The sequence below is a fragment of the Neoarius graeffei genome, chromosome 11 (assembly GCF_027579695.1).
Source record: "Neoarius graeffei isolate fNeoGra1 chromosome 11, fNeoGra1.pri, whole genome shotgun sequence".
In the NCBI taxonomy this organism is placed as follows: Eukaryota; Metazoa; Chordata; class Actinopteri; order Siluriformes; family Ariidae; genus Neoarius; species Neoarius graeffei.
This window is the reverse complement of record NC_083579.1, coordinates 80,859,062-80,878,040: the sequence shown is the minus strand read 5'-3', so window position 1 is coordinate 80,878,040 and position 18,979 is coordinate 80,859,062. Positions and strand designations below refer to the sequence as shown.

Here is an 18,979-nt window from a genome sequence, read left to right as displayed (position 1 = left end):
CTTTTAAGTTCGTGGTTGTAAGGTGGAAAAATGTGAAAAAGTTCAAGGGGTATGAATACTTTTGCAAGGCACTGTAGCTGATTTACCTGTAGCCCTTCTCTGTTATCTCATCATCTCTAGCCGCTTTATCCTTCTACAGGGTCGCAGGCAAGCTGGAGCCTATCCCAGCTGACTACGGCCGAAAGGCGGGGTTCACCCTGGACAAGTCGCCAGGTCATCACAGGGCTGACACATAGACACAGACAACCATTCACACTCACATTCACACCTACGCTCAATTTAGAGTCACCAGTTAACCTAACCTGCATGTCTTTGGACTGTGGGGGAAACCGGAGCACCCGGAGGAAACCCACGCGGACACGGGGAGAACATGCAAACTCCACACAGAAAGGCCCTCGCCGGCCCCGGGGCTCGAACCCAGACCTTCTTGCTGTGAGGCGACAGTGCTAACCACTACACCACCGTGCCGCCCTCTGTTATCATTATTCACCAATTAACAGACGTGTTGTCACGGATCAGTTATATCGTCGATGTCAGAATTGACACGGTGTCGTGCAGAATGTGAGGTTTATGTTGGAAGTGATAGCCGCGTTACTTAACTGTTTATATCTTTTCTCTCGGTTACCTGATTTGTGCTGGTCAACACCCATCTGTCTCTTTTTGGCGAACGTTTCTTTAGTGATGGATGTCAGATGGACTTTACATGTGTGCAACTTCATATTTCAGGCTATAGTGATGTGGTTCACTTTCTTGATTGGTGATTGATTGGGTTTCATCTACATCTCTTTCTCCAGCAGCAGCAGAACGCACTGAATGCACAAGGTCAGAAAGTCCCAGCTGGGCGGAGAGAGAGACGAAGGGAGCGCGGAGGAGAGAAGAGAGAGAAGGAGAGCGGTAGTGACGGGAGCGACAGTAAAGAGAACAGGGAGGCACAGCAGGAGACGCATCTAACCACCGAGCTGGAGAAGGAAGCGGGGAAAGACACTCAGAGCAGCGTCCCCCGCAGGAGAGGTGAGACTCGAACCTACCCTCTCGTACCCATGCAGTCATGTGACGTATGAGGTGCTGTAAGGGTTAAACTCTAAAATCAGCACATTTCTGTAGTCAGTGCAGAGTGGTTTTATTAAACGTCATTCGTTTTAGAATATTATAATGTTTAAAACAGCACAGTTTGAACATTTGTTCCAGCTGTAACATGAAAAAGACAGTACTGTGCAAAAGTCTTAGCCCCCCTATTTTTTTTTTTTCCAGGCAAACTTTGTTATAGATTTCTATTTTATGACTTGATTTATTTGATTTGATTTATTAGCTTTGCCATAGCAACATCTATATATGTACATACATTATGGCTGGGAAACCATTACAGCTTGCGCCAATTACAGTGACCCCATTGTACCAAATCTGCATGTCTTTGGACTGTGGGGGAAACCGGAGCACCCGGAGGAAACCCACGCAGACACGGGGAGAACATGCAAACTCCGCACAGAAAGGCCCTCGCCGGCCACAATGTTCGAACCCAGGGCCTTCTTGCTGTGAGGCGACAGCGCTAACCACTACACCACCGTGCCAGCTACATTATTGAGTCAGTACAAAAACATTTTAGAGTCCAAATGTTCGTTTTCCAGCACAAAATTAAGTGGGACAGAAAAAATGCTTGTTTCTGAGCAGCATATTCCATAAGAGAGCACTTTTCAGATTAATACAGAAAACGTAGTAATAATAATAATAATAATAAAGTTAAATTTATATAGCGCCTTTCTCATACCCAAGGTTGCTTTACAATTATAAGGGGGGAGTCCACCAAATAAAGGTCAGGGTGTCATTCCAGTGGTGTAGCAGCCACAGTCCCATCAAAAGGTGCACGAAAACAAGTCCCACACCAAAATTTATTAAAAAAAAAAAAAAAGGCTGCTGGGTTTTGGTGTAAAATGAAGAAGTGAGTGTGACAGTCAAAGTGTCCAGAAGAACTGTGGCTGGTTCTGTAAGATGCTCAGGAAAACCTACAGATCATTTCCACATAAAACTGCACTCACTGGACCTCAGACGGAGATTTTTTTTATTATTATTATTTTTTTTTTTGAAAGCAGAGGGTCTCATCTCGTCGTCTTCCGCTTTATCCGGGACCGGGTCGCGGAGGCAGCAGTCTAAGCATGGAAGCCCAAACTTCCCTTTCCCCAGACACCTCGGCCAGCTCCTCGGGAAGAACACCGAGGCGTTCCCAGGCCAGCCGAGAGACATAGTCCCTCCAGCGTGTCCTGGGTCTTCCCCGGGGCCTCCTCCCAGGGGGACATGCCTGGAACACCTCCCCAGGGAGGCGTCCAGGAGGCATCCGCAAAAGATGCCCGAGCCACCTCAGCTGGTTCCTCTCGATGTGGAGGAGCAGCGGCTCTACTCCGAGCTCCTCCCGAGTGACTGTGCTTCTCACCCTATCTCTAAGGGAGCGCCCAGCCACCCTGCGAAGGAAACTCATTTCGGCCGCTTGTATCTGCGATCTCAAAGCAGAGGGTCGTCTCACACCAAATACTGACTTTGTTTCGTTTATTACGGCTCACTGATTACTGTTTTTTTTTTTTGTGGGGTTTTATTTATTTTTTTAAATTAAATAATTAATTTATTTATATTGTAAATTCATTTTTAAACCTTTTTTTTGTCGACAGCATTTCTTTACATGTACCTAAGACTTTACACAGGACTGTGTTCATATCAATGCGCTGATTCTAATACAGTATGGTTTCTGAAGTAACAGTTCGTACACAGGGACTTGGACAGCAAACGCTCCACATAATCTATGACGAATAATAAATGGATTTAAAACTGTCGTTTAACAATTACAGGTTTTAATTTGTTAATGTGGTGACCTTTTTTATAAGGAAACATTTACTGAAGGAGTCTTGCTTGTAAACGGTATTTAATAGTTACGCTGCTTCGCAAGGTTTCTTGGGGGGAAAGAAAAGCTGCATTTTTAGAGAGAGAGAGAGAGAGAGAGAGAATATATGGGACGCTGGTGAGGGACTGACCATGTCTAGAACAAGTCAGAACAGAAACTAACTTTTTACTCTGTCATTCACATCATCATATTTAACTATAAGCTGTGAAAATGTGTGACATGCGTTAATAAGCATTGAAATAATTAGCGTATTGGCAAAAAGTCCAGAATAATGCGTGTAAGGGGGGAGGGGTGTGATATGGCACAACACAGAGGTGGAGGCGACTCTGGCAATCTTCTTCTTTGCGACAATCGCAGCAGACCATCATGATCCATGATTTGGCATGTGGGTTTTTTTTTTTTTTTAATGAACACCAGAAGCCCTTCCTGATGCAACCCTCCCCAGTCTAGTCAGGCTTGGGACGGGCACTAAGTACGCACTGCCTTGTACAACCCCAGTGGCTGGGCATTTTACTGAACCTGCATGTCTTTGGACTGGGGGGGAAACCGGAGCACCCGGTGGAAACCCACACAGTCACGGGGAGAACATGCAGACTCCGTCAGCCGTGAGGTTCGAACCCGGAACCTTCTTGCTGTAAGGTGACCGTTCTAACCGCTACACCACCATCAAGTCTTTTAAATTAATGTTTTTATTCTAATATGTTATTTCTATTGTATCCAGGGCTTTGAACCAGAATTTTTTTCCTATTGGTTCGTTCCGAACAGAAACGGAATTTTAACGTTTCCGGTTTTGGGTTCCACCAATAAATAGACGTTCCCGAACCGGTTAGAACAAAAAAATTTCGGTCCCAGAACGGTTAATTACGTTCCCTGTCAGCTGTTTAACAAATGGCTATAAAATTATGTCTCTGTCTCATCCAGCTTAAGCCAAATGTAGGCTAATTCTATTACAACCTTCATTAAATAAGACAAGAAATAATTCAAAACAATTATTATTTCAAATGTTGGCGATTTGGATTCTCAGTATGTCTTCCCATCTACACAAACAGAAAAAGTGCCAAAAATGAAAGAATTGTTTAGTGCGTTACCAAAGGCGAGTCAGGCCCTATAGAGGGCTACCGCATGACGTCACCGCACCGCGAGATTTTGTTAGGCGCCATATTGGAAGACCAAGTACACATCTATGCAAGTACATACATACATAAAACAAACTACACCTGAAATGTAGCCAGGGCCGGTTCTGCCCTAATCTGGACCCGGGTGCAACATCGCGCAACCCCCCCCCACCCCACCCCCCCCCCCCCCCAAAAAAAACCACCAGTCTAAATCAGGACAACCATCACATAACTATAACTATAAACATATTTTATATCAACTATTTTAACTAAATGGGCTATAATAAATACGCCTGCAGGCGGCCACAGCGGGCTGCCTCAGAAAACTAACCATTTGTCCTACCTTAAAACTCGTTTTGCATTTTCTGCCTCCTTTTTTGTATTTTCAACCCTCCGTTTATTTTCTTTCCTTTTCTGAAAACCCGATTTGTGTCCAGACATTTTGTTCTGCTACCAACGAACTAACTCGTCAGGTCTCGTCTCTCGAGTCCGCGATGATTCCCGTGGGAGGGGCAACAACTGATACATTTTTACAAACAACCAATAGGGAGGTTGCAACATTCAGGCTCTTCTTTGCTCAGACACTCAGTAATGCAATTACTCACTTTATCACGTGGAAACGCGATAGTAGTCCACCTTCCCGCTCTCTCCATTCAGTCAGCGAACGTCACACAGGAAGTGAACCCCAGCGGGTCATAGAAACTTGCACAGGAGAAGAATGACTTTTTTATTTGTAGGCTACGGAAACTTTAAGGAACAAAATAAAAACCGGTATTAACCGGTTACCATTATTTTTAATAAGCGTTTCTGTTACGGAACATAAAAATTAATAAAGTTTCTGGTTTCGTTTCTGTTCCATGTGAAATAGAAAAAGTTCCCGGTTTTCGTTTTCGTTCCTTGAACCGGTTCAAAGCCCTGATTGTATCTACGGGCACAGGGAGCTGTGTGCAGCATGCTCTCCATAAACAGATTTAAAAATCCCATGTAACTATTGATATGGTGGCGTTTTCTTGGAGGAGATGGTGGTTTAGCACGTTAAATAGTGTCAGTGTTTTGTAACAGTCAGAGGCAAAGTGGCAACTTGACAGGAACGTCTTCAGAACACAGCAGCTTCCTTGTAACGTGACCAGCTGCATTTTTCTCATCTTATTAACTTATAAAGTGAGTGCAGGAATGTTTGCGATTGATAATGGGAGCTAATTTGTCTTGTGCACATGCCCTAACATTAAATGCAACTCTAAATGGATAAAAGGTATGAAGTGCTGTTTTTTAATGACCACAAATGACTGTAACTGGTAAATTGCTGTGGTATAAGGGGAATAGAACACCTCAGGATATGCAGTTATTAGAAAAGAAAGAATAAGCATCAGGGTGGTAACAGTAACTTTTTTTAAAATGAATTTTATTTTATTTTTTTAAATGGCACACCTTGTGTTTTATGACATTACTCGAATGTTTTTCGACACCCTGTATTAATAGTTTTGGTTAAAATACAAGCAGGGGCCTCATTTAAAGTGCTCCACATTCAGACTGTGTATGTAAGTAAAGAATAAGGTTAAGAATTTTATTGAAAACAAACTACAGTATAAATAACTGGAAAAGGTAGAGAACTTAATTATTCTAATTAGACACTTGTAGTAAGTGAAACAGCAAGTACAGTAAATTGCTGATGCTGCACAAACACACAGTCTCCGATCAATAGGCTTTATTCTACAAAACATTATTTTGGGTTTCATTAGGATCCTGAAAAATAAGACTTGTAAGGAACATTTTTTGTTTTGTTTAATTGCTGTTCTTTACCTTTCTGTGGCGCCAATAATCAGCTATACAGTAGAACAGAAACTCTGAGAAACTTTTCACTCGTGTTGATGTATAAAACAGCAGTGATTTATAATTCTCATCTCATCTCATTATCTGTAGCCGCTTTATCCTGTTCTACAGGGTCGCAGGCGAGCTGGATCCTATCCCAGCTGACTACGGGCGAAAGGCGGGGTTCACCCTGGACAAGTCGCCAGGTCATCACAGGGCTGACACATAGACACAGACAACCATTCACACTCACATTCACACCTACGGTCAATTTAGAGTCACCAGTTAACCTAACCTGCATGTCTTTGGACTGTGGGGGAAACCGGAGCACCCGGAGGAAACCCACGCGGACACGGGGAGAACATGCAAACTCCGCACAGAAAGGCCCTCGCTGGCCACGGGGCTCGAACCCGGACCTTCTTGCTGTGAGGTGACAGCGCTAACCACTACACCACCGTGCCGCCCTGTGATTATAATTATTCAATAAATTATTAAAATTTTTATTGACTTTTTAAATTCTCATCAAACATTTTTAAATTAAGTGATTTTGATATGCCCACTCCCCCCCAACTGAAATTTAAATTCCTTTTTTTAACAATTCACTTTTTTGTTTTTTTTAATTACTAAATGAAATAAGTTCCATCAGCATTTTAGTGACCGTTAATCAGCCCAAAGCATTAAACTGTATCTGTAGTGAAAGATTGTGTGTTTATTGTATTTGCTGTAATTCTGCATGACGCAAACATCCAGAAGCTCCTGTTTGGTTTTTCTGTGTAGCTTTTTAAAGATTCTGTGTTTATTGAGGAAAGAATTCCGTACGCGTCCAGTAAAGAAGGATCTAGTGGAAGTGTGAGGTTAAGGTTATGTTGGGAGTCTGAAGAGTTTAATGGTTTGGAGATTTATTTTGAACCTCATTTAATTTATTACCCTTAATTAAATATTCAGTACAGGGCTATCATACAACCCCGATTCCAAAAAAGTTGGGACAAAGTGCAAATTGCAAATAAAAACAGAATGCAATAATTTACAAATCTCAAAAACTGATATTGTATTCACAATAGAACATAGACAACATATCAAAAGTTGAAAGTGAGACATTTTGAAATTTCATGACAGCAACACATCTCAAAAAAGTTGGGACAGGGGCAATAAGAGACTGGAAAAGTTAAAGGTACAAAAAAGGAACAGCTGGAGGACCAAACTGCAACTCATTAGGTCAATTGGCAATAGGTCATTAACATGACTGGGTATAAAAAGAGCATCTTGGAGTGGCAGCGGCTCTCAGAAGTAAAGATGGGAAGAGGATCACCAATCCCCCTAATTCTGCGCCGACAAATAGTGGAGCAATATCAGAAAGGAGTTCGACAGTGTAAAATTGCAAAGAGTTTGAACATATCATCATCTACAGTGCATAATATCATCAAAAGATTCAGAGAATCTGGAAGAATCTCTGTGCGTAAGGGTCAAGGCCGGAAAACCATACTGGGTGCCCGTGATCTTCGGGCCCTTAGACGGCACTGCATCACATACAGGCATGCTTCTGTATTGGAAATCACAAAATGGGCTCAGGAATATTTCCAGAGAACATTATCTGTGAACACAATTCACCGTGCCATCCGCCGTTGCCAGCTAAAACTCTATAGTTCAAAGAAGAAGCCGTATCTAAACATGATCCAGAAGTGCAGACGTCTTCTCTGGGCCAAGGCTCATTTAAAATGGACCGTGGCAAAGTGGAAAACTGTTCTGTGGTCAGATGAATCAAAATTTGAAGTTCTTTATGGAAATCAGGGACGCCGTGTCATTCGGACTAAAGAGGAGAAGGACGACCCGAGTTGTTATCAGCGCTCAGTTCAGAAGCCTGCATCTCTGATGGTATGGGGTTGCATTAGTGCGTGTGGCATGGGCAGCTTACACATCTGGAAAGACACCATCAATGCTGAAAGGTATATCCAGGTTCTAGAGCAACATATGCTCCCATCCAGACGACGTCTCTTTCAGGGAAGGCCTTGCATTTTCCAACATGACAATGCCAAACCACATACTGCATCAATTACAGCATCATGGCTGCGTAGAAGAAGGGTCCGGGTACTGAACTGGCCAGCCTGCAGTCCAGATCTTTCACCCATAGAAAACATTTGGTGCATCATAAAACGGAAGATACGACAAAAAAGACCTAAGACAGTTGAGCAACTAGAATCCTACGTTAGACAAGAATGGGTTAACATTCCTATCCCTAAACTTGAGCAACTTGTCTCCTCAGTCCCCAGACGTTTACAGACTGTTGTAAAGAGAAAAGGGGATGTCTCACAGTGGGAAACATGGCCTTGTCCCAACTTTTTTGAGATGTGTTGTTGTCATGAAATTTAAAATCACCTAATTTTTCTCTTTAAATGATACATTTTCTCAGTTTAAACATTTGATATGTCATCTATGTTCTATTCTGAATAAAATATGGAATTTTGAAACTTCCACATCATTGCATTCCGTTTTTATTTACAATTTGTACTTTGTCCCAACTTTTTTGGAATCGGGGTTGCACAGAAAAATTGGGGGGGGGGTTCTGCGTGGTACTTTTTCATTAGGGACTTTTATTTAATTGGAGCAGCAGAACGGTTACCGCTTTTACTTTGTTCGTTGCATGTCTGTAAAAATCAGATAAGGAGTCGGGGAGAACTGAACTCTCTGGTGGGTTAGCAGTTAGCATACGGGAACAAGTTTTGTATTATAATAATAATTACTATTCTTGTTATAAAATTGGTTGAGACTGTTAAAAAGGGACATGCGATACACTTTTCAATAAGTTTATATTTTACCCTGAGATGCTTTTGTAAAGTTAATGATTTTGCTTTTTTTTTTTGAAGGCTTGCTTATTTATTTATTTGATTGATTGATTGATTGATTGATTGAGGCAACAGCCTTCCATCCCCCCCGGATTTTGCGCTGTGCCTTTACATTAAAATGTGTAAATAGCTTGTGTAATTGGCCAATCAGAGTGAAGTTATTTACATATTTAAATTTAAAGACACACCCCAAAAATCAGACTTTATCCTCAGGGTTTTTACACCATGCTAAAACAGCAGGAGAAGAAAAGAACCAAGGCTTTTTTTTTTTCAACAAAGAAACTCAACCCTTTTCAAAGCATCTCAAGGAATAATATAAAATAATTGATGAGGGGTATAATATGTCTCCTTTAATGTTCATTAACAAAAAACATCAACTTGTTTGAATTCGCCAGGGCAAATCCATACAACGTTTGCATTTGTTGATACAAACTTTATTTTTATGGACTTTTTATTTGATTCATGAGCTTTTTCATTCTGCACATGACTCCGTGCCAGAGGGTTTATCTTCTGTTCTGGATTTAACAATAATGCTTTGATTTATTCTCATCATGAATGACAAGCGGCACGCTCGTCATTCATGATGAGAATAAATCAAAGCATTATTGCTTTGATTCCCAACTTCAGTGTTTTGGATGACTGTGTTTGGGAAGCTGCTCAGTCATTTGGGGATTATTCTTTATTGCGCACACTGAGGAGTGAGAAGTGTTATAAATTGCATAACTCACTATAGCTACGATGAGAATAAGGGGCATGAGGACACAAACGCTGTTTTAAATTTCTCCTAGCGGTGTGTCAAGCTCTCAATTCTCAAAGCTCCTGTTTTTCATTATTGATTTATCGAGGGTGAAGACACGGAGAGGTTCCGTCTCTATTTGAGGCCGTGCTGCTGGGTAGAGGGGGATGTGACGGGTATCGTGTTGCATTAAACTGTGTAGCCGAGTTTGAGGATTAGGTCATGCTGTTGAGTAAGATGGATACGGTGGTGTGGCCAAAATATACACTTAATGTCTTTCACTTTCTTAGCTTGCTTTCTTTAATCTTTGGATATCGGAAATAATTTGTGTTGAGTCTGAATGGAGGGGTTTATTAGTCATCGGTGTTCTTTGCTTTACAGTTTGTGTTTATTCTCTCTCTCCCTCTGAAGAGATGTAACTGATTGACCTATCCCCTATATCTCTCTCTCTCTCGTGTGTTTGTGCAGGCTTCAGGAGGGATTTCAGTGACGAGACATCAAGCGTTCGCAGCGAGGGCAGCAGTGTCCGCGGCAGCCTCCGAGGACGAGGCAAAAGTCGTGGCAGGGGCAGAGGTCGCGGCCGAGGTAACCGCATGGCCCACGTGGTAGACTATCCGATTACTGGATCCTTACTATACTACAACATGGTTGTCTGGGGGTTTAATAGGAATCACAAGTCCTACACAAGCAGTGAAGTATATTATTTTAGACTTCCTAAATAAAATTCTGTTTGAAATTCAGGCTACTCACCAAGCACAAAGAACTGAGTACTGACACCGGGTTTCTAAAAGGCACTGACTTTATCATGCATCATATATCATATCATATCATATATGTACACTCTCAAACATGTTTGGGCCTTTTAACAAAATAGAAAGTGTAAATCATTAATTTGCAACTCTGATCATTTTTCCTTAAAAACTTCATGTAAAAATTTTTTTTAAATAATTATTTTATTTATTTATTTTATTTGTATCAGTGAAAAAATGGTCCTGAACAAACATCTGTTAATCTGATTTTTTTTTTCAAATGTATAGTGTACAGAGAGATAAGCACAAACGTGGTGCAAAAAAAGGTCAAGTTTTGTGTACTTCCTTGAATTAAATGAAGCACAGGTCATTTTCTGAAGTCATTTAGTGAAATTATAATCTGCAAAAAGATTCAAATTAGCCCTGTTTCTGAACGATATGCTCATGTATCACAACAATTTGCAGAAATTTGCCTTAAAATACTGAAATGTTGAAAGGGTTTAGGCATTTATTTATATGCATTTATATGGATATGAAATTTCTTGTTAAGAAATTATTAATTGTTGTAAATCTGCATCCTCCAGGACGTTTTGACTACTCCCACAGTTATCGGGAATCCTACGCCGATGGTTCCAGCACCGTTCCTCCGGAGTTTGGGACCAACATGATGTATTTCTATGACGACGGCAACCGGGTACAAATGTACACGATCGAGGAGAGTCTGCTCAAGGAGTACATCAAGCGCCAGATGTGAGTTTACCTCCCGCTGTCCTGAACTCCAAACGGTCAATTAACTATAGGAGTAAAATCAGAAGGACAGCTGCGCACGTGCACACACACACACTTTTTTCACTGTCATGGTGTGTTAAAAATGGCCACCAGTAGATGGAGCTCTGATTGCATCAGGGAGAAGAAAGGGGTCAGAGTGGCTGGGGTCAGAGTGGCTGGGGTCAGAGGTGTGTGTGTGTTTTACATACTACTGAGGACCAAATGGCCCCAAAAGGATAGTACAGTCTGACAATTTTGACCTTGTGGGGTGATTTGGATGGTCCCCACAAGGAAAGTGGTGGTGTTTTAACAAAAACAGAAAAAAATAAAAGAGCCAAAAACGTTTTCTTTTTATTACTGAGGTTGAGGGTCAGGGTTTGGGGCAGGCACAGCATTCATAATTGTCAGTGGAAGGTCCTCAGAAGGATAGAAGACAGAGGTGTGTGTGTGTGCGCGCAAACATGTATTTTTGTGAATCAGAAAGTGAGAGTAAGAGACATGAAATGTGTACATAAGTGTGTGTGTGTGTGTGTGTGTGTGTGTTAATGATATTGAGTAAGCTCAGACATGCTTGTTGCACTGTGTACTGCAGTCCCACAGGGAGCGCACACGTGCATGAACACACACACACACACACACACACACACACACACACACACACACACACACACACACACACACAGGTCTGGAATCAGTTCTCTCCGTCACTTACATAATTGTGGTTTAAAGGGCTGGTCCAGGATCAGCGGGGAGTGAAGCTGTGGTCTGAGCTGCTCCTGAACTGTGGCCAAGTTCGAGTCTGGGCTGAAGGGGAGAGGGAGAGTCATGCGAGAGAACTGGAAGAGAGAGAAAACCGACAAAATACGACATGAAAGAAACAAGAAGACATGACTCGCTCAGAGAGGAAGAATAAGCCCTTTTGTTTTATACGATCTCCTACTATTTTAAGCATGCTACATTCAAAGCACAGTACGTTTTAAATATGATTTGACGGCCTTTTGTTTGTTTCTTTGTTTTAATACAAAATAAGTTGCTTGATGTGGTGCAGCAACTAATTGGACAACAGGAAGACACACTGAAGTGACAAAGCTAGATAAAATTATAAACAGTGAGTTTTGATTGGGGCGGCACGGTGATGTAGTGGTTAGCGCTGTCGCCTCACAGCAAGAAGGTCCTGGGTTCGAGCCCCGGGGCCGGCGAGGGCCTTTCTGTGTGGAGTTTGCATGTTCTCCCTGTGTCCGCGTGGGTTTCCTCCGGGTGCTCCGGTTTCCCCCACAGTCCAAAGACATGCAGGTTAGGTTAACTGGTGACTCTAAATTGAGCGTAGGTGTGAATGTGAGTGTGAATGGTTGTCTGTGTCTATGTGTCAGCCCTGTGATGACCTGGCGACTTGTCCAGGGTGAACCCCGCCTTTCGCCCGTAGTCAGCTGGGATAGGATCCAGCTCGCCCGTGATTTACGTATGTAATATTACAAATGATAAAATTAGTACTTTAATAGCAAATAAATTATTATGCATATTTCAAAACAGGAAGCAGAAGTAGTTCAAAGGATGGCTGTATTTTAGAAAATGGAGAAAATCACTGTACAGTTTGTGTAGTAACACACATGACATGGTGGGTGTCAATGTAATCCAGTCTGGATATCTGTCTGTCTGTCCGTCCATCCATCCATCCACATATCTACCAACCTATTTGTTCAGTTTGTGCCATCATTATATATTCTAGGGGGTGGGATCGATTGATCGATCTGTCTGTCTGTCTGTCTGTCTGTCTATCTCGTGCGCTCTCTATGTATCTGTCTATCTATCTCTTGCGTGCTCTCTATCTCCATACGGTATCTGTCTCCGTTTATCAGAGAGAGAGAGATAAATAGATGGACAGATATAGACACATACATGCATACAGTGGTGCTTGAAAGTTTGTGAACCCTTTAGTATTTTCTATATTTCTGCATAAATATGACCTAAAACATCATCAGATTTTCACACAAGTCCTAAAAGTAGATAAAGAGAACCCAGTTAAACAAATGAGACAAAAATATTATACTTGGTCATTTATTTATTGAGGAAAATGATCCAATATTACATATCTGTGAGTGGCAAAAGTATGTGAACCTCTAGGATTAGCAGTTAATTTGAAGGTGAAATTAGAGTCAGGTGTTTTCAATCAATGGGATGACAATCAGGTGTGAGTGGGCACCCTGTTTTACAACCCCGATTCCAAAAAAGTTGGGACAAAGTACAAATTGTAAATAAAAACAGAATGCAATAATGTGGAAGTTTCAAAATTCCATATTTTTTTCAGAATAGAACATAGATGACATATCAAATGTTTAAACTGAGAAAATGTATCATTTAAAGAGAAAAATTAGGTGATTTTTAAATTTCATGACAACAAGACATCTCAAAAAAGTTGGGACAAGGCCATGTTTCCCACTGTGAGACATCCCCTTTTCTCTTTACAACAGTCTGTAAACGTCTGGGGACTGAGGAGACAAGTTGCTCAAGTTTAGGGATAGGAATGTTAACCCATTCTTGTCTAATGTAGGATTCTAGTTGCTCAACTGTCTTAGGTCTTTTTTGTCGTATCTTCCGTTTTACGATGCGCCAAATGTTTTCTATGGGTGAAAGATCTGGACTGCAGGCTGGCCAGTTCAGTACCCGGACCCTTCTTCTACGCAGCCATGATGCTGTAATTGATGCAGTATGTGGTTTGGCATTGTCATGTTGGAAAATGCAAGGTCTTCCCTGAAAGAGACGTCGTCTGGATGGGAGCATATGTTGCTCTAGAACCTGGATATACCTTTCAGCATTGATGGTGTCTTTCCAGATGTGTAAGCTGCCCATGCCACACGCACTAATGCGACCCCATACCATCAGAGATGCAGGCTTCTGAACTGAGCACTGATAACAACTCGGGTCGTCCTTCTCCTCTTTAGTCCGAATGACACGGCGTCCCTGATTTCCATAAAGAACTTCAAATTTTGATTCGTCTGACCACAGAACAGTTTTCCACTTTGCCACAGTCCATTTTAAATGAGCCTTGGCCCAGAGAAGACGTCTGCGCTTCTGGATCATGTTTAGATACGGCTTCTTCTTTGAACTATAGAGTTTTAGCTGGCAACGGCGGATGGCACGGTGAATTGTGTTCACAGATAATGTTCTCTGGAAATATTCCTGAGCCCATTTTGTGATTTCCAATACAGAAGCATGCCTGTATGTGATGCAGTGCCGTCTAAGGGCCCGAAGATCACGGGCACCCAGTATGGTTTTCCGGCCTTGACCCTTACGCACAGAGATTCTTCCAGATTCTCTGAATCTTTTGATGATATTCTGCACTGTAGATGATGATATGTTCAAACTCTTTGCAATTTTACACTGTCGAACTCCTTTCTGATATTGCTCCACTATTTGTTGGCACAGAATTAGGGGGATTGGTGATCCTCTTCCCATCTTTACTTCTGAGAGCCGCTGCCACTCCAAGATGCTCTTTTTATACCCAGTCATGTTAATGACCTATTGCCAATTGACCTAATAAGTTGCAATTTGGTCCTCCAGCTGTTCCTTTTTTGTACCTTTAACTTTTCCAGCCTCTTATTGCCCCTGTCCCAACTTTTTTGAGATGTGTTGCTGTCATGAAATTTCAAATGAGCCAATATTTGGCATGAAATTTCAAAATGTCTCACTCTGGACATTTGATATGTTGTCTATGTTCTATTGTGAATACAATATCAGTTTTTGAGATTTGTAAATTATTGCATTCCGTTTTTATTTACAATTTGTACTTTGTCCCAACTTTTTTGGAATCGGGGTTGTATTTAAAGAACAGAGATCTACCAAAGTCTGATCTTCACAACACATGTTTGTGGAAGTGTATCATGGCATGCACAAAGGAGATTTCTGAGGACCTCAGAAAAAGCGTTGTTGATGCTCATCAGGCTGGAAAAGGTTACAAAACCATCTCTAAAGAGTTTGGACTCCACCAATCCACAGTCAGACAGATTGTGTACAAATGGAGGAAATTCCAGACCATTGTTACCCTCCCTAGGAGTGGTCGACCAACAAAGATCACTCCAAAAGCAAGGCGTGTAATAGTCGACGAGGTCACAAAGGGCCCCAGGGTAACTTCTAAGCAACTGAAGGCCTCTCTCACATTGGCTAATGTTCATGAGTCCACCATCAGGAGAACACTGAACAACAATGGTGTGCATGGCAGGGTTGCAAGGAGAAAGCCACTGCTCTCCAAAAAGAACATTGCTGCTCATCTGCAGTTTGCTAAAGATCACATGGACAAGCCAGAAGGCTATTGGAAAAATGTTTTGTGGACGGATTGGACCAAAATAGAACTTTTTGGTTTAAATGAGAAGCGTTATGTTTGGAGAAAGGAAAACACTGCATTCCAGCATAAGAACCTTATCCCATCTGTGAAACATGGTGGTGGTAGTATCATGGTTTGGGCCTGTTTTGCTGCATCTGGGCCAGGACAGCTTGCCATCATTGATTGAACAATGAATTCTGAATTATACCAGCGAATTCTAAAGGAAAATGTCAGGACATCTGTCCATGAACTGAATCTCAAGAGAAGGTGGGTCATGCAGCAAGACAACGACCCTAAGCACACAAGTCGTTCTACTAAAGAATGGTTAAAGAAGAATAAAGTTAATATTTTGGAATGGCCAAGTCAAAGTCCTGACCTTAATCCAATCGAAATGTTGTGGAAGGACCTGAAGCGAGCAGTTCATGTGAGGAAACCCACCAACATCCCAGAGCTGAAGCTGTTCTGTATGGAGGAACGGGCTAAAATTCCTCCAAGCCGGTGTGCAGGACTGATCAACAGTTACCGCAAACGTTTAGTTGCAGTTATTGCTGCACAAGGGGGTCACACCAGATACTGAAAGCAAAGGTTCACATACTTTTGCCACTCACAGATATGTAATATTGGATCATTTTCCTCAATAAATAAATGACCAAGTATAATAATTTTGTCTCATTTGTTTAACTGGGTTCTCTTTATCTACTTTTAGGACTTGTGTGAAAATCTGATGATGTTTTAGGTCATATTTATGCAGAAATATAGAAAATTCTAAAGGGTTCACAAACTTTCAAGCACCACTATCTCTGTGTGTGTAATATAAATTGTGTGGGTATTTTATTTATTTATTTTAGGTTAATTCGTTTACTTGCTTATTGCAGTATGATTGGGTCTTGTACTTTGACACAGCACTGGCCTTACGGTGCTATTTTTTTAATCAGTGCACTTTTGTTGGGGTAAAACCACTGCAGTGGCCGCCTACACCCTTTGATTAGTCTGCATCTTCAGATTAAATCCCTTATTTTTAAAAGTTAACTCATAAAGTGTGTTTTTATGTTTAAGGTGGTTTTAAAGAAAGAAACCGAATAGCCTGAGAGAACTGGGCCATGAACTTTTGAAGCATTTTTGCACACACTGTGCTCTACATACAGGAGCTCTGCTGCCATGAAGTAATTCAACCTCCAAGAGTATGTAGGCATGTGACTCGCCTGCTAAACATAGCCGAATAAATCTATTGGAATGTTGGGTGGAGATCCTGAAGTTTCTCCCAAAAAGCTGTCTGTCCTGTCTCACGTCTTACTTTCTCATCATGTCTTCTGCGGAGTGTGCAGGCATGAGCGTTGGAGACCGCTGTAGTCTGGGAGGTAAAATAGCCATTTCTACTGTAGTGTCCATCAGAAAAGGTTGATTCGGAAAATATGAAGTAAAAGTACAAAATGTCAACTTTTATTGGAGGCTAGTTCAGGTTTTGTTTAGTCCTGACTAGCTCAGATTTATGAACAGGGTTTTTTTTTTTTTAAACAGCCATAATTTGAATAAATAAATGTAAACCAGCTCCTCCAGTCGTATTTTCCCCCTCCTCAATGCTGACCTCATTGCAAGTGTGTTTATAACTTCATTCTAATGAAGTTCAGAGACTCCACCCACCCATCATAACCTGATGCCTCTTATACTTTTCTGGCCACAAGCTTCAGAATCTTGAAGTTCGCAGTCTGACTGGGTCTCTGCATGTCCCTTACGGAGGGGAGGGACCTAGAAGGCTAAATCCTCTGTACTGTACAGTTTGAGATTATTTATGATTCTCAGGCTCCAACCTGCCTGACCGAAACCTTTATTAAAAAAATGAGTAACTGGCACAGAAATAATGTACCCGATTATAACAGCCTCTGGGGCGGGGTGTGACATAGGCAAGTTTTTACAGAACTTCTTAATGCCTATATTTTACAGATATAAATGAAGTGATATAATGTTGATGAGCACTGGCATCTCAGCTGTGTTCACAGTATAACGGGCCAAAGGTCTGGGTTTATCCATCATTTATTGAAAATGAATACATTATACTCAGTTGGGAATTAGTCTTGAAGGATCAGTTATTTAAGGTAGGAGCTGTAGGGTTGGGTATCGTTTGAATTTTTTAAAATTCTGATTATCGGTTCCGGTTTCTTATCAGTTCCCCATTTCAGTTTCAGAATATTTAGATCAGGAGTATTGGACTCAAACATTGCCTGGGCCAGCATTTTTGTGAGAACCTGAAGAACTGTAATTGATTCTCTCTCAGAATTCTGGACCTTGTGAAAATGTTGAGCAGTAGTGTTCTACGGGCCGTATTTATTTTTCCTGAAGCTCACATGGGCCAAGTAAAACAAGGATGCGGTTTAGATCAGTGGTTTTCAAAGTGGGGGCCGCGGCCCCCTGGGGGGGCGCCAGGGGGGCCTCAGAAAGTTGGAGGGACGATAACAAAAAAATTGCGAAAAAAAATATATACTTTTTTTTTAATAATTATTATTAAATATATTGTAATTAGTTTTTTAATCATTATTATAAAATATTATTAATAATAATACATCACATCGAAACGTTGTTTGCCATGCTCATCTCTCCGATTGCCTGTGACGTTGCGGTTTGCGCCATTTATCAAGCTGCTTTGCTCCTCAAGCTAGCGTATTGCTAGCGCAAAATGGACAGGTTTTTGAAGAAGAGACTGAAGGAACAAACCAACAGCCCTGCTGTGGAGGACACTGCTGCGAAAAAACTAAGTAGTCCTGGCCAACTAAAATCCGAAAATATGAGGCAGCATACATTAAGTATGGCTTTACAGCCATACAGAAAAATGGCCATGATTGCCCGAAATGCGTCCTCTGTCTGGAGACCCTGTTAAACGAGTGCTTAAAACCTTCAAAACTTCAGCATCACTTGGTACAAAAACATCTGACAGATGCCGAAAAAACAGTCGATTTCTTCAGACGCAAAGAAGAGCATTTGGTCAGGCAATCTGCTGCATTCACCCAGCAAGCTACCGTACTGTCCCCGAGCGGCCCTGAAGGCATCATTTTTAGCCTCGTACCACATTGCTCGTGCTAAAAAACCTCACTCAATTGGAGAAGATTTGATTTTACCAGCCACCAAAGACATTGTCCGAGAATTGCTTGGTGAGGATGCTGCCAAAAAAATCGCTGCTGTCCCACTCTCTGATAACACCATGAGCCGACGGATTGGTGACATGGCTCAAGACGTATCTGCTCAGCTGTTGGAGCAGGTGAGAGCCAGCGAATACTTCACACTTCAGCTGGATGAGAGCACAGATTTATCCAATGAGGCCCAACTGCTTGTGTACATCAGATTTATTTCACAGGAAAGATTTGTGGAGGAAATACTATTTTGTAAAGCACTTGAAAGAAGCACTACTGGGAAAGACATTTTTCAAGTTTTGGATGATTACATCGAGTCTAACGGATTGGACTGGACCCGTTGTGTGTTCGGACGGAGCTGCGGCAATGACCGGGAAGATCAGTGGAGTGACTGTGCTCATTAAGCAGAAGGCCCCGCATGTAGCGGCCACACACTGCACGCTCCATCGCGAGGCACTGGTCGCAAAAAGGATGGATAACGAGTTGAATCAGGTACTACAGGAGGTTATACAGTTTATTGTTCAGTGTGAAAATATTTGTGTTGAAAACATGTTAGTTAATAATATTCTTCTGCTAAACAAATGTGACAATTATTGACTATTGAATAAAAGAGAAAACATTCTAAAAGTTGATGT

At 41.6% G+C, this 18,979-nt stretch overlaps 1 protein-coding gene across 3 annotated transcripts in view; it reads left to right on the top strand.

Annotated features, from left to right (window-relative positions):
* The window catches only part of larp1b (La ribonucleoprotein 1B), a 135,369-nt gene that overhangs the window by 72,709 nt on the left and 43,681 nt on the right, over positions 1–18,979 (top strand). For 2 of the 3 annotated variants that reach the window (XM_060934786.1, XM_060934788.1), the window contains exons 4-6: positions 795–1,011; positions 9,856–9,972; positions 10,721–10,886. In XM_060934786.1, the coding sequence (XP_060790769.1) occupies positions 795–1,011; positions 9,856–9,972; positions 10,721–10,886 (500 nt within the window). The remainder of the gene's footprint in view (positions 1–794; positions 1,012–9,855; positions 9,973–10,720; positions 10,887–18,979) is intronic. The other variant, XM_060934787.1, reaches the window with a different exon arrangement.